The 16790-nt window shown below is 44.1% G+C and overlaps 1 protein-coding gene across 1 annotated transcript in view; it reads left to right on the top strand.

Annotated features, from left to right (window-relative positions):
* The window catches only part of LRRC9 (leucine rich repeat containing 9), a 1011210-nt gene that overhangs the window by 269766 nt on the left and 724654 nt on the right, over positions 1-16790 (top strand). The window contains exon 7 of the mRNA XM_078660357.1: positions 10819-11001. Coding sequence (XP_078516483.1) covers positions 10819-11001 — 183 coding nt within the window. The remainder of the gene's footprint in view (positions 1-10818; positions 11002-16790) is intronic.

Below are 16790 nucleotides of genomic sequence, written 5' to 3'. Positions count from 1 at the left end.
CGGGTGCGGCTCACAAATCAGAACATGAAGAATTGCAATTTTAATAATAAACCTCACCGAAATCTGAACCTTTCGCAGAAGCCAAAAGGCGTGTGCTGGTTGTGGTTGTTCCACTCCAAGGCTGACCTGGTCTGTATGTTTCGCGTGAAATCTGATGCCATTTGTTGTCTGGAGGTGCATGTTGCAGCATCTCTATGTGATTGTCACCATATTTGTGCCTGTGATCTCCTCGGCTCCGGTTCACGACACACGGCGCAAGGTACACAGCATACGGTTCCCGCCTCACGGCTTCGATGGCGGCTCAGCTGGCATGCACCACCTCCTCTGCTCTCCTCTGCTTGGCTGCTCGACCGCTCCACGATCAACTGCTCTGGTCTCAATCCTTGCTATGATTATTCTAGTGAGATAAGAATGCCTATCTCACTCATTGCTCTTGTTTCCTAGTGTGCACATGATGCAAACGTGTGTACTAATGTGTGTGTAACTGGAAATACAAATATAGCTTGATGTAGATGTGCAGTCAAGATTGTAATGCTTAGCAAAGTGCGGCTTTTGTGCTATATTCTGTGCATGATGGTGCCTGGTAGTGTATCTGATTGTTCTTTTGGAGTGGGGTGAAATATAAATGTATCTAGATGTGCTGTTTAGGTGGTTGAAATGTTATCTGTTTAGGTGGATTATCGAAATTTTATGGGACAGTGTATGGTTGGTGGGATTACAGTGAACCTCTCCCCCTGTGTTTGCAGTAGAACACAAGGTGGCTGCATATTAGGCCTCCTACACAACACAACACAGCAATATAGCTACCTAATTTGAAATCGAGTCAGGACAGAGACTGGGGTTGCGAGTAGCTACCAGAACTGTGGCAAGGATGCAGCAGAGGGCAACTCAATATAGCCTGCGGAGAGATGTAACAGTGAGAGCCATTTGACATAGTGGTACAGAAGAGAGGCAGTTACTCCTGATTACTCCGTATCTTCACATATGGTGGGGATTTTTCTTATGTTGAGTAAAAGAATCTATGCGTATAAATTTGATTTATGTGCATCACTTTGACTGGGAGATTTATGGCGACTGTTCACTTATGAGCATTACATAAAAACCCATGTGCATATTCCAAATGGGTCAGTAATATGATGTAGCTTTTTTTAATAATAATTTTATTAGTACATTTTACTCCACTATAAGCAGAATATTTCGTCCACATGTACAGAAAAAAATTATTCCCTATCTATAGGAAACCTTCATTTTTTAGCTTAAAATCAAGAGTAATCGCACTAAGCAGTTTCAAACAATTAATGTTATGTGATCAAAAAGCTCCTGTTACATCTAATGAATCTGTTGAAATTATTATTTCTAAATAAATGTATATTTTCCAGTCACTAAATAGATAGACACAGTGATGTCATGCATATCTACTTCGATGGTGTCTGCGGGGAATGATAGCCACATTGATGATACCAAACATCATCTGTTAGTCTGTTCTTCCCTTAACCCTCAGACAGGGTCCCATGTCTTAAATAACTGCCCAAAACTCCTACTGGGTATGCTCAGACGTGAGTCCCTTGCTCACTTTGCCACTGGATTCAAGCAAGCCGGGCTGAAGACGGCTGGAATGCCAGAAACCAGTCCTCGGTAGCTTGTTTCCGGTCCAGGAAAGACGTGGCTTGGCAGTTCGGGCTGGACTGTTCCCATGAGGCACAGGGTCAGACTGATTTGCATATAGCCATGTCTGAACTGGGGTGGCAGAGTGAGCTAAAGAACGGTGATGGATTAAACCCAGATCTCTTGACTGAGTGTGAGTGTTTGATTGATTCAGATGCTCCGTCCATTACCACCCCCTTTTGTACCGCTTTTGGCCGCCATAAGTGTGGCAGGGTATGCTCAGACATGAGTCCCTTGCTCACTTTGCCACTGGATTCAAGCAAGCCGGGCTGAAGACGGCTGGAATGCCAGAAACCGTTCCTCGGTAGCTTGTTTCCGGTCCAGGAAAGACGTGGCTTGGCAGTTCGGGCTGGACTGTTCCCATGAGGCACAGGGTCAGACTGATTTGCATATAGCCATGTCTGAACTGTGGTGGCAGAGTGGGCTAAAGAACGGTGATGGATTAAACCCAGATCTCTTGACTGGGTGTGAGTGTTTGATTGATTCAGATGCTCCGTCCATCACCACCCCCTTTTGTACCGCTTTTGGCCGCCATAAGTGTGGCAGGGTATGCTCAGACGTGAGTCCCTTGCTCACTTTGCCACTGGATTCAAGCAAGCCGGGCTGAAGACGGCTGGAATGCCAGAAACCGGTCCTCGGTAGCTTGTTTCCGGTCTAGGAAAGACGTGGCTTGGCAGTTCGGGCTGGACTGTTCCCATGAGGTACAGGGTCAGACTGATTTGCATATAGCCATGTCTGAACTGGGGTGGCAGAGTGGGCTAAAGAACGGTGATGGATTAAACCCAGATCTCTTGACTGGGTGTGAGTGTTTGATTGATTCAGATGCTCCGTCCATCACCACCCCCTTTTGTACCGCTTTTGGCCGCCATAAGTGTGGCAGGGTATGCTCAGACGTGAGTCCCTTGCTCACTTTGCCACTGGATTCAAGCAAGCCGGGCTGAAGACGGCTGGAATGCCAGAAACCGGTCCTCGGTAGCTTGTTTACGGTCCAGGAAAGACGTGGCTTGGCAGTTCGGGCTGGACTGTTCCCATGAGGCACAGGGTCAGACTTATTTTGCATATAGCCATGTCTGAACTGGGGTGGCAGAGTGGGCTAAAGAACGGTGATGGATTAAACCCAGATTTCTTGACTGGGTGTGAGTGTTTGATTGATTCAGATGCTCCGTCCATCACCACCCCCTTTTGTACCGCTTTTGGCCGCCATAAGTGTGGCAGGGTATGCTCAGACGTGAGTCCCTTGCTCACTTTGCCACTGGATTCAAGCAAGCCTGGCTGAAGATGGCTGGAATGCCAGAAACCGGTCCTCGGTCGCTTGTTTCCGGTCCAGGAAAGACGTGGCTTGGCAGTTCAGGCTGGACTGTTCCCATGAGGCACAGGGTCAGACTGATTTGCATATAGCCATGTCTGAACTGGGGTGGCAGAGTGGGCTAAAGAACAGTGATGGATTAAACCCATATCTCTTGACTGGGTGTGAGTGTTTGATGGATTCAGATGCTCCGTCCATCACCACCCCCTTTTGTACTGCAAAACTCCTACTGGGGCAGTGGCAAATAGGAGTTTGCACACGGGCGGAACTGTCTAACCATCTCTTAACGAGGGTCTGTACGGTAAGCAAGTGTTCCTAATTTAGTTATGACCTTAGTAACTGCTGAGTTTCCATCACATCAATTTTATGAGAATTATTTTCCTAGCAACCATAATTTATTTAGACACATAGAAATAGCTAGACATACATTGGTATTCAAAATCTTAATGCAAACATTTATTTAATTGTTCCAATAGGTAAACAAGTTGTGATTTTCTGGCTGTATTAGCTAATTCACCTATATGTTTTCAGCCAGATTGGACTGGACACAAAGATCAATGAGATTTAGAGAAGTGCAGCTTTACAGGAGTGTAATAGTGGTGGGGGATACATGTATAAAATAGCAGTCCAAAGTTATTATATCATTCTACCTACTTCACTTATAAACAGAAGAAGCAAAATTAACACATATATCCAATTATCTACATAAAACCATACAATTACACTGCCAGTTCTTTCTGTGTATGTGTTCTTTTATTATATTATCTAGGGAATTTTTCACTTATTTTAACTGCTTCACCAAGATGTCTCCACTTTTTAATCACTGCAAGTTATTTGGACTTCAGGTCTAGATGTTTGATACCCATAAACATAGACTTTTTAAAAATATTTTATTTTTTAACCTCATATCACCAGAGCGCGTCAACAATACTTTTTAGAGACGCACCATCAAACTATCCGCTCTGTGGCCACTGCATTCGCCCTGGTCTGGGTACCCTACAAGACCAACACCATTGTCGGTGCCTTAGTGTATCATTGGACTGGATAGTCGACACCCAGAGATTTACTCCATGTCATAAAGTCTGACCAAATATTGGGGATAATGCCCTATTCCGCTCCCTGATCAAAACGTGCAACTTTGATAGCTGCCCTAATCCATTCTTCCACATTCGGAGGCGGAGGGTCCCTCCATTTCATGCAAATGTATCTTCTGACGATCAAAATCAGGTTATACAGCAGCCCTTTATGCGACCGCCTCAACAACTTACTGACTTTATCGTCTCCTCCGAAGAGAACAAAACTATATTCAGATTGATCTCTGCCAAAAATACCTTCAAAGGCAAGTTCGAGCCCACCCCAATAATCCCTCAGCCTCAGACATTAAAAACAAATATGAAGATCCTTTTCTCCTATACAGCCGCATCTTTTACACACTTGGGGGGGGGGGGGGGGGGGTGGAGGGGTAGGAAACAAACTTTGCAATTTTAGCTGGAGTCCAATATAGGCGATTGATAGTAAAAAAAAAAATATTCCTTTTCACGTTGGCTGGTTTAACAAGGCTGTAGAGAAGCCTCAGAGAGTGGTTCCAACCCGTTTTAATGTCACACTCAAAGGAGGACCCACTCCAGAATGATTGGGGAGATGCTAACTCTTTCTCGTCTGACTCCAAAAGCTTCCCATACCACTTAGAAACTTCCTTAGTCTTAAGGCTTATATCTTGGAGAGATAACTCCAATTCTCAATCACCCCGGATTTCTTTTCTAACAGCCATAGACCAGGAAGAAAGTTGGATAATCTTAAACCTAGAAATATAATGTCCAATCTTTGCTTTTAAAACTTCCCAAGAATACACACCCTCCGATGTCATTAAGTCTATCCATGATGTGACACCTGCCCTTCTGAGTGGTACACTTAAGCTATCTTTTAAACATAACGGGGTTCCAGGGGAGTCCCAGACTGAAGCCAAGTCAGAGTAATAACCTAGGTCCCACCTACTCCTGACCTTGTACCACAGGTGTAAGGCAGACCTCAGTATTTTTAGTCAGACTTTCTTAAAGTATCTGAGGGCGCCAAACTTATATGGGAACCCATCTCAACCCACTGCCTTGCCATCTCACCTCGGAGCTTCCCCCAAGTAGAGTTGCAGCCTTCACAAACAGCATCCGGATGTTTTTAAATTGGAAAGCTGCACAGTACCAATTAAAATCTGGCAGGGCCAATCCCCATTTGGCAAGCATGTGTCAATGTTTTTTCCATGCCAACCTTGCACCCTTATAAGTCCATATGAAGCTTACTACCTTCCCCTGAATTTTATTGATGCCTGATTGGGGAAAAGCAAGGAGGATAGCATTAAAAAGGTAAGTTGATTTGGGATATATGACCGTTTTTATTAGATTGACCCATCCAAATATGGTTAGCGGAAGATTTTTCCATCTAGCAAATAGATTTTCTAATTCTCTTGCTACCATTTGTAGATTAAGCTTCAGAATTTTATCGACCTCATCTACTATTGTAATTCCCAGATATTTGAAGTTAGGGCTAACTTTCCCATCCCAAGCCCTAATATTCCAGTACATCACCTCAGCTTTCGAGGTATTGACTGAATATCCAGATAGGGACCCAAACTTCTCTAATAGATGTTCCACCCTTGGGATAGAGAAAACAGGATCAGCCGTATAGACTAATAGATCGTCAGCACAGAGCGTGACTTTACTGCTATAGGACTGAGATCTGAAAGGAATTACGGAGACATCAGTTCTCAACAGTTGGGCCAATGGCTATATATATATATATATATATATATATATATCGAATAGCAAAGTTGAAAGGGGACAACCCTGCTGTGTCCCTCTTAATATACTAAACTGGGGGTCAAGACCCCATTTAACAGGATCCCACCCTCATAAATCATTTTTAGTGTATATAAGAGGGTAGGCCCAAAACCCATTGCTCTCATCACCTCCCACAGGAATTCTCAGCACACTCTATCAAACGCTTTAGCGGCGTCCAAGGCCACTACGGCCAAAGGCGCAGAACGTTTGATGGTAAGATCTATCGTACCAATGAGCTGCTAGGTCGGCTCCTGTATGTACCTCTTAGGAATAAAGCCCTTATGGTTGGGATGTATTAACTGTGGAGTGACTTTTGCCAATCTCCTCGCTAAAATACTCACAAAGATCTTATAGTCCGCATTCAGCAGGGAGATTTGGCCTATAGGAGTCTTTAGAGGGTTTCAAAATAAGTACAATTGTTGCCTTTTTCCAAAATGTAGGAACTTTGACCCCATAATTGGTAGATCGAATTAAACAGAGTTTCTAAAATCAATACCAGCTCCTCTATCAAAAGATTATATCATTTGTTAGGGAGTGCGTCGCTGCCTGCTGCTTTGCCATTCCTGCTTTTATTAATGCTTAGGGGAATCTCCTCCTTTGTTATCGGGGCATCCAAAATCTCACGGCTGTTTGTTGTTAGGCTGCGTAATTGTATCTTACTCAGCCAGGCCTTGTGGACCTCCGGACTATGGAAAATCTATTCCCTATATAGAGCATAAAATAGAGAGACTAAGCAGGCTTGCATATCCTCCGTTTTATTGGAGATGTCTCCATTCTCATTCACAACTAGTTGGCTGATATGATTCCTAGACCGATCTACCCTGGCCTTCCAAGCCAACAGTGCCCCCGCTTTTTCACCGTACTCAAAACTCTGCATAGATCTGGTTCACCATTCAGCTTTGCACTTTTGATCTAGCTTGACCCTGTAATCCTGACGTGCCTCTTCCAGCAGTTTCTGTACCTGTGCCCTTACGTTGGCCGGTCCTGAGTGTACCCGGGATAGATCGACCTCTAATGAGCCCACTTTATCCTCCATCTTTTTACAGTTAAAGATTCCGCTCTATTTTTTAGATTAGGCGAGGCTATGTAGTGTGCCCCTAATAAAAGCCTTAAAAGGCGTCCCATACCACAACCAGGGAGATAGAACCAATATTGACAGCAAAATAACCCACACATGCCTGTTTGAGTGCTTCCACTATCTCTGAATCTATGAGAATTACCCTCTTTAAAGTCCATCTTGGTTTAGATGGCAGGCTATAACCTACAAGGGAGACACAGATCTCTGCATGGTCTGAGATATGACTCAGGAGAGTGTTGATAGTAGTTATAGATTCTATAATTGATCTGTCTGCGGGAAGATAATTGAACCTTGAAAAATGCCCATGCTTTTTACAATGAAAGGTGAAGCCTTGGCTGTCACCCCTCTTAGCCCTCCATACGTCAAATAGTGCCAAGTCATGCATCGTATTATTTAGGGTCTGACGAACCTGAGGAGATAATCGTGACAACTCCTATTTGACCTATCAAGCAGAGGGTCAAGTAAAACATTGAAGTCCCCCATATTATTATAGGAGCTGCTATTTTCATCAAATTCCATTGGAGGTTAGATAGATGAGTAGGATTGTCAAAATTAGGGCCATAGAAAGCTGCATAGCCTAACTCTGTCCCTCCGAAATCTAAAACAGCAATTAACCACCTCCCTGTTTTATCAGTTTTGGAAGATTTTATAACACAACCTGCCCGTTTAATCAATATAGCAACACCCTTACAATGTGCTGTCTGCTCTGAGACAAGAAAATACTCTATCCAGGGCTACCCAGGAAAAATGGCTCGGCTCTCAAAGATGTCTAAGTGGGTTTCCTGAATCAGACATATCTGCTCCTTACTTTTCTCAAGATATTTCATAACCAGTCTCCTCCTGCGCTTACACCTGAGACCATTTGTCCCTCTTTCTCCCTCCTCCCTACGCGCCTACCCCCTTCTTGGTTTCTGCAATCAGATCATCGACCTTCTTTACTGAGCAGTGTAGATACATGTTCCACATTATACAGAGCGAGGCTGGAAATGTTAACTTTGCGTTAGCCCCCAGTTTCTTCAACTCCTCCATCCGTTTCCCCATTTCCCATTGTTTGCGGGCAATAGTGTGACACTCGTCGGACATTATCGAGAAAGAGTAGGATACAGCAGACAGAGAACCTTCCTTTAATGCTATGGACAAGATCGCCTCCTTCGAGGTGTACGTAAGAAAATTGATTACAATTTTCCTTGGCTTCTGCCTCACAGGGTTCCTCTTGAAAGGATCCAGATGGACCCGCTGAACCTCCCAGGAGAGGTCGATACCCGGTCGATTCTTTAAACCTGTGTCTCGCAAGAACGAAATCACAAAGACCTTGATGTCCGATCCTTCTAAGCCTTCGGGACATGATTAATATTAGATTGTTCCTTCTTGAGTGACTCTCAAGGCCCTCTAAATCGACCCTCATTAATTTGTTTAGCCTCACTAATCGACTCATCTCTTTAGAAGATGTGTCTAATGCCTGCTTTATTCTAGGGATTTCCTGCTCCAGGGTATCCGTTCTTATGGATACTTCTTCCAGCTTCTGGACTAGGGCCTCACAGGAGGTCTGAATTGCTGAATTATTTCAGAGACTGTGAACTTATTCTTCATTTCTTCCTTAAGGGCTGAGAGATATCGGCCAAAGTCTCTGGGGCCTGACTGCGGTACTTGATTAATGCCTGGATCAGAATTTGGGGGGTTCACCTGCTCATCCTGGTTGTCCTTGTCCGTGTCTCCAATCCAATGAACCTATTTGCTGTAATTATAGGAGGTTTCCTGATTGCTCTAGGGCTCCTCCGGTCAGCTGAACTAGGGAGCTGGGACGCTGAATGGGGAGGGGAGGCGGTGGGCAAAATCACCTCTTGGGATTGATTTATGTTGTCCTCCATCCTAGTAGAGTTATATTTGCTGGGAATACCCTGCTGAATAGGTATGTAGGCCGGTGACGCAAGGTCCTTGTGGAAATATTTTAACGAGGGAGTTACCTTGACTTTTGATAGGGTGGCCTTCTTTCCTCTGTCCTGCTTCTGGGGCCCTTGCTTGCTGCAGCGAGCATTGTCCTCTCCCCCTCAGTCCTTTCTCCTTTTCAGAGAGTTCGGGTGATTTAAACTGACCCTTAGTTGTGTTTCCAGGGCCAATCGCTGGAGGAGAAGGTGCCAAAACAGCCACTCCTGGCAAGGAAATGGGTTGCGCACCCCTGGTGCGAAGTGTGTACCTGCAGATTTTTCCTGTGGGCAAGGAAGATCTGGCTTGTGAATTCCTATGCCTCTCCATAAGGTGTAAGATCTCGCCTCCTACCAAACCCTCTACTGGAGGCCTGTCGCCTAAGACATGACTGGGAACTGCTAAGATAGCTTGCGTAGATGTAGGTAGGCCTGTAAAGGGAGCCAAAACCGGATACGAGGTAACCCCTGCGGCTCCGTCTACTTTTAGAACAATCTTACTGCCTACAGCTTGTCGGTAGTTGGGACATGTCCTCGCTCCCCCACATTCGTTAACAGGGAACCGCACCGAGGGATATGAGCCATGGAACAGCTCCAAAGCAAGGGGGGAACATGCAGGCCACCAGCTAAGCGGCCGCGGGTCTTCCGTCAATCAGGTGCCGCAATAGTAGGCTGAGAGGGCTCTCCCTCTGATTCCCCATCTCCATTCTTATTTAATTTTTAAACCCTTACCTTCTCCTTTCGTTTTGGGGTTTCTGCAGATCTCCCTGGTCAATGGTGCCAGAGCTGCGCGAGGTATCTGATGCTCCCCGAGCCTCGCAGTGGTAGGGCATGGCCCGGGATTAGCGTCGCTGCCGCGTGCCTTCCTTTCAGGTCAGAGGAGGAAAGTAAGCACCAGACGTGGTGCTTTGGACCCATGAACATAGACTGCAGTATCCTCAAATAAAGATGTGTGCTATCTGAAAATCCCTTTTTGATCTTTTCAATGGCAGATGGTGCCAAATAACTGTTTAACCACACAATTATTTAATTTCTTCTGACCTCCTTGTTTCTACTGGCCTTCTACCTCTTGATGTGCCTGAAGGACTTCTCTCCCCTTTTTACCTATGATGGGCTTTACCACCTAAACCTAATTATGACTTCCCCAGTATTTTAGTGATGTAGTAATGCCCAGGGAAAAAGTGATACCATAGAGTGCAGCATTTGTCTAGGTTGGTACTAGCGCACCATCCCAAGATGAGCAGCTCGGAAAGGGGCAAAGCATACATTATCGGAGTTTGTGAACCCTATTACCACATGTGCAGCTCTTTCTGTCCCGTTTCCATGCGCATGTTTCAGCAGGTTTTTAATGTCAAAATAAACACTTGAGAGAGCATTTTGGGAGAGGGCTAAATCCACAAATCTTGGAATCACAATTCAAGAGCAAACATCTGTTTGTGCCTGAATCACTATTACCAGAGCACCTGTAATGAGCCCCTCTAGCCATGTTAGTTAGTCTTCCTTCTTCAGACTTCAAAGCCTTTTTGATATGGTGAAGTAAAACTTCTTGTCATTAATTGGATACTTAACACAGTGTAACGATAAATCTAGGCTATGCAAGAAACCCTAATACCTCACCTCATCCAACCTCCTCTGGCCAAATTTTATAAAAGATATGTGCTACCACTCGCTCAACCATTTTCTGTTTTAAAGAGGGTTCTGAAGATTGTGAGATTGAAGGATGGAACGTTTTTTTACAGGGAGACATCATTTTAAGTGAGGTCCCCATCTTTTTGAGTAAAATTGTGTGTGTAATTTTAACTTTGGTATCTACTCATGCTTATGTTTTTTCAAACTAACGCATTACCCTGAGTCGTATTTCTTTAAATTATTTTTATTCTGTGAGTGTAAAGCAAATTGTACTAGCTAATTATATTTCATGTATGAAGAAATTTAAGTTATTCATGGGTAGTTTACGTTTCTGTATGTGTGTCCTGTTGTATTCTTAATTCATTAGATGTATTCTATTTCTTTCAGGAGCTAACAAATTTAGCTAGGTTGCCAAACCTTAAGGATTTGGGTCTAAACGATCCACAATACAGCTCAAATCCTGTGTGCCTTCTCTGTAATTACGCTACACATGTTTTGTATCATATGCCTCATCTTCAGAGACTTGACACATTTGATGTGGACCATAAATCAATAAAGGATGTAGCAGAGGTAAGTACTCTGCCATATATTAGCTTATGTTGTTATTGTCATTTGAATAATTCGCAGAACATAATAACATAACATACCAGCTTTAGAACAAATGTGTGTTACTACCCTATGCAACAGTACTCAGCTCATCAACCTTAAATGGATGAACGTTTCAGTAGGTCCAGCTTAGAGTTAAAACCTTCAACCCTGATATTAAACTCAAACCTCTGCACCAGGCACATTGGCTGACTGAGCCATATAAAGCAACCCCAAATTGAAACAACCTGCAAATTTGTATTATACCTAAATGTATGCATTTACTGAAGCCTAAGGCACTTTAAAGCTATTTTAAATGGCAAGAATACCCAAATTCGACTTTGATATTTGGGCCACTTAAAAATAAATATCCTATAATTATGTTGCATATTAATCATCCTCAGAATGTTCTTTACAGATTACAGAGATTGGACATTAGACATATCTCATGTAAATCCTTAGAAAAATGAGTTTTTTAAGCCTGCGCTAAGTGAAATTCCATATGCTAATGTCCTCATTATGCAGTGCAACACAACTTAAATTAAATTATAATGCTCGGAGGTCACAGTATGCGCATTAAGCTTCATGAATAGTAAAAACGAATTTTGAAGCACTTATTTTTAATTATTATTTTGCTTAATTAATAATAATTTTTAATAAACCCAATCATTTTTGATAATTCCACATATTAAGGTTCTGTAATTCCTCGAATCTGACTTCATTTTCTTTTTTTTTGCTCTGTGCCACATAGGCCTGCAAAGGTAGCCTGGCGAACAAGGTGGCCTGGCCTCCCTAGTTAATGTACACATTAACTAGGTTTACTCTGAAATGAACTGTAAGAAACAGACCTCTTCACCTGAAACTGACCTCGCAAAGCCAATTTCCCTGATTGATCTTTATCTGAGATTGCCAATCAATGTTCAAGACATCGTTAACTTTTTAGTTTCCTTGCACGTGCCTTATCTTGTTCAGCATCTGTTACTGTTTCTTTTTTTTAAAAATGTTTCTTCATTACATAGGTTCATTATTATTTAGCAACAGAACCAAGAATATGCTTACAGAAATGCTTAAAGAGAGGAAAACCCTTAATTGAAATGTCTTCCTATAATATAAAATAATGAACCTTAGTTTTGGAACCTTTTTAAAACGACATTCTGAAATGCAAAGATTCACCCGTGCAACTGAGGGCGAAGTCCTGGCTTAAGTAAATATTCCTGTTTATTCTGTGACTTCTTGTGTTGCTTGCTTAGCGGCAGCAACAGCTGTTTCTTAGTTTTGAAAACGTAAGCACGGTGGCTGTCTATTTAAAACTAAAACTAAGACATTTCAAGTTTCAAAATGCGTGTGCAATACAGCGAAATCCAATGTATTCAGAGGATGTGTTTGCCTGTTAATATCTAATACAATGTATCTAAGGAAAATGCTGTAAGTTTGTTTATTTTTTGCAAAACACCCAATTTCGTTTTTGGGGGCTTTTTTATTCCTAGTGAATGTGAATTTAAATTTTAGTTTTTAAGCATTTAGACATTTTGCTTAATAGACTGAAAACGTCCAAGAAAAACCACGAACAGACATTGAGCTCATTTCAGACATAAACAGAAAGGGGTCAAACACTCAGGACACACAATACGGCGCGCTTTAGCCATTTATTTCGTGAACAGCGCCATCGCTATTCACTTACAGAAATTGCACTAATGGGAAAACCACATAGACATTTAAACACATATTTAACCCACATATCAATACTCAGGACAGAAACAAAGGACAGCCCCCAGACTGTACTTAAACCAAACCATTTGTAAATACTAGTTGTAAGTCATATTTACAAGAAACGCTTCTCAATTGTGTTCCAAAAGCCTGCAAAAGCAGCCCAACAGACTGATGTATGTCCAAGAAGCGAAAATACACTCAATTCACTAGCTTTGGCTGGCAGAACACCAAAAATCGCTCTGCGTATCTTCATTCATAAAATTGCACAGAACAAAGGATCCTTGTATGTATTATGTCCATATTTTAATTCCCTGGGGATGCAGAATCACCAAGGAAGAAATATGTTTGTATACCTAAACCTATTTAGGTATTCCTTCTAGGAGAGCCGGCTAATTAATTTCACATCACACTATGGTACCTACCAAATAAAGCAACACATTCTTTGATGTGAGCTTGAAACAGGCATGCCAAAAATATTGCAGAATATACAATATTATACCCCAAGTAGTGCTTAAAGTACTCTTCGTACGTGCACCGTTCAAATTTTATACAAAGTAGAGAAAAGTCTCCTTATTACCTGCCTACACAAATTGCAATTCGCTGATACAAACCTATACAAATCCAAAGTTGGCCAACACAAATTCCAAAATTCCAAAGCTACAGTAAGCGTTACTAAACTACCTTACTCTTACCAACCAAAAGGTTGTCCAAATTCTAACTGCCAAGTTCTACATGACCTAACGGTCTTTTTTCTTTTAGAATACTCACGCCAGTGTCTCTCTGGGAAGCCTTTAAGACGGTTCTTAGGGGCCAGGCCCTGTCACTGATAGTGAGTGTCAAGAAACGGAGAGATGAGGAGGTGGTTAAAATTGAGACAGAGATTTCTGATCTGGAACTTGAGCTTGAGCACGGGGTCACCGGTGCTGTGACGCATGTACTACGGTTAAAACAGCTTGAGTATAGAACATTGGTCACTGACGCAGCTAAAGCCATGAGTAGAGAGCAGCAGGGACGCCTATATGATGTCGGAGATAAGGCTGGTAAACTACTCGCGTGGCTTGATAGGAGGGAGAGGGCCAATAGAGTGGTATCCGAGATTGAGACGACTAGTGCTACATGGGTTTCAGACCCTATAGAGATTGTTCGACAGTTTGCGGATCATTTCAAGATGGTATACTCCTCCGTGTCTGATAGACCGGAGGAGGACTCGCATCTCTTGCTACGTGACATCTCTTTGCCGCGTCTCTCTGATGAGGATAGAGAGCTGATTGACACTGCAATAACGGCCGACGAGGTGGCTCTGGCGATTCGTTCGCTGCATTCGGGGAAGGCGATTGGTCCCAATGGTCTACCCATTGAACTTTGCAAGTTGAAGCCTGATAGAGTTGCTCCCTATCTACGAGACATGTTTACGGAGTCCCGTGAGTGTGGCTCGCTCCCTCGTGATCAGCGTTTAGCGACCATTGTGGTGATACCCAAGGAGGGAAAGCCCAGAGACAAGTGTACGTCGTACCGTCCCATATCCTTATTGAACGCTGAACCTAAGATCCTGGAAAAGATCCTGGCGAACAGATTGATCACTGTTATCGGAGACTTGATTCACCCGGATCAATCCGGTTTCATTCCGCACAGAAACACCGCTCTCAATCTTAGGCGTTTACATGGTGTTCTCGCGAGAGCATCGACGTTGCGTGAGCCGGCCATCTTGGCGTCTTTGGATGCCACGATGGCCTTCGATACTGTTGAATGGCCATACTTGTGGGCCGCGTTGGCTACGTTTGGATTCGGACCGGGTTTTATCGGTTGGGTTAGGCTGCTTTACGAGAACCCCCTTGTGCAGACTGTTGTCAATGGCCTTGTGTCGGCTTCCTTTTCTCTTGAGAGGGGGACTCATCAGGGCTGTCCGTTATCGCCACTCCTGTTTGCCCTTGCTCTTGAGCCCCTTGCCGCGTGGATTAGATGGGAGCCTTCGATGAAGGGTATTCGGTGGTCTTCTACCTTTGAGGATCGTATCTCACTTTACGCGGACGATATTTTATTGTATTTGACCTCTCCGCGGAAATCTTTGATGGTACTGTGTGATGTCCTGGCCTCGTTCGGTAGAAACTCAGGCCTTATTATTAACTGGGCGAAATCCTATCTCTATGTCCTGTTGGGTGATGTTCCCTCTCTCCCGCGTAACTGTCCCATTCAGATTGCTCGTACAGGGTTCAAATACTTGGGTATTTACATTTCCCTGAACCCGGCAATTTGCTATCAGCAAAATCTTCTTCCTCCTTTGTCGCGATTAAAACAAGATGTAGCGGGTTGGCGACGCCTCCCACTTTCGCCTTTAGGTCGCGCTGCGCTCTTTAAAATGATGTTTTTACCTCGTTTTCTCTACGCGCTTCAGAACGTCTATGATGTTATCCCCTCTAGCTACTTTCGAGCAATTGAGGACCTTCAAAGAAAGCTGATCTGGGACGGTAGACCGCAAATCTCTCTTGCTAAGTTGACGCTCCCGTGGTACGACGGGGGTATAGCCCTCCCAGATATAAAGCGCTACTACTGGGCGTCCCATCTGAGCGCTATCAACCATGGCATATATGGTCCTGCATCACAACCCGCTTTCGCAATGGATAGATGGCTACTGCCTGGTGGCGATTATTATAGGGCTCTGTATTCTAAATCTGTCACTGGGGTGCTGTCTGGCCCCACGAAGATTGCGGTGCGCTTGTGGCGAGATGCGACTAATGCGACGGGGTGGACCGACCGTCTGACTCAGGTGACCCCGCTTTTCGGTTCTGATAGGCTTGGTAAACTCTGGAATACCAAAGGGTTCGATAAGTGGGACCTCATCGGTATCAGCAAGGGGGGTGACCTCTGGGTTGAGGGGCAGGTAAAATCGTTTGAGTCGCTACAAGAGGAGTTTGAATTGCATAGCACTGAATATTTCCGTTATACACAGGTTCGTCATGCCTTGCGCTCGGTCTTCCAGGCCGGGGAGGTGGTTCCGGAGTCGTCTCCGCTTGAGGACAGGTTATTGGATGGCTATGTGCCTGATAGTGCCATCTCCCTAGTTTATAAGAAACTGATCAATGATAGAACAGACCTCCTCACATATCTCCTGGAGCAGTGGACCCGTGACGGCCTTGAACTGGATGAGGAAGACTGGCAATCTGCGATCTCCTCCCCAAGGGAGGTCGCGGTCCCAGCTCGACTCCGGTTGGTCCAGCTTAAGATTCTGCATAGAGTTTACGTCACGGGCCCTCGTCTTATTCGTATGGGTTACTCTGTTGATGGCCTGTGTAGACGTGGTTGCGGGCAGGTGGGGACGTTCCTTCATATTATTTGGGAATGTTGTGAAGTCTCTGCCTACTGGAGGAAGGTGCATGATGTGATGGATGAGGTCATGGGGATCACCCTTCAACCGGAGGCCAGGCGTTGTTTACTAAATATATGGGAACCAACTGATCATAATGTTGCTCAGACTTTATGGGTAACTCTGGGGGCCATGATTGCCAAGAGGGACATTGCCCAGTTGTGGGGATCCCCGAGGACACCCACGATTGCGGCGTGGAAGGAAAACATGGACTGGTGCATGTTTAGGGAAAAGACTGTATACCTGGCTCGAGGTAAACCCCGGAAATGGAGTAGGGTGTGGGGACCCTGGAATGAGTACAGCGGAAATATATGTACGCCACCTGTATTAGATGTTCCGGATGTTCTACTATCTCCCTGAGCCTACATTCCACTGTCGTTTTATATGTGTTCTGCTTTGACTTCTCCCCTCCCCCCCGTCTTTCCTCGACTACATTGATTATCGATTATAAAGTGTGGTTTTTCCTTCCCCATCCTGAATTCAGTACTGTGAATGATATCTCCTCTTGCCTTGCTGTTTTGTAAAAATTTTCAATAAAAATAAATATAAAAAAAAAAGAATACTCACGCCAAAAAGGTTCTCAGTCAGGAGTGACATCATGTGGAGGATCAAAATCAGGAAGATCAGAAATATACTGGGCTGCAATGACAAAGAATCTCCTGAATCCTTGTGCACAGAGTAGTAGAGTCCTGTCCTGTCCTCC

The sequence above is a fragment of the Lissotriton helveticus genome, chromosome 9 (genome assembly GCF_964261635.1).
Source record: "Lissotriton helveticus chromosome 9, aLisHel1.1, whole genome shotgun sequence".
Classification (NCBI taxonomy): domain Eukaryota; kingdom Metazoa; phylum Chordata; class Amphibia; order Caudata; family Salamandridae; genus Lissotriton; species Lissotriton helveticus.
The sequence above is the reverse complement of the archived record's forward strand: the minus strand, read 5'-3'. Positions and strand labels throughout refer to the sequence as shown.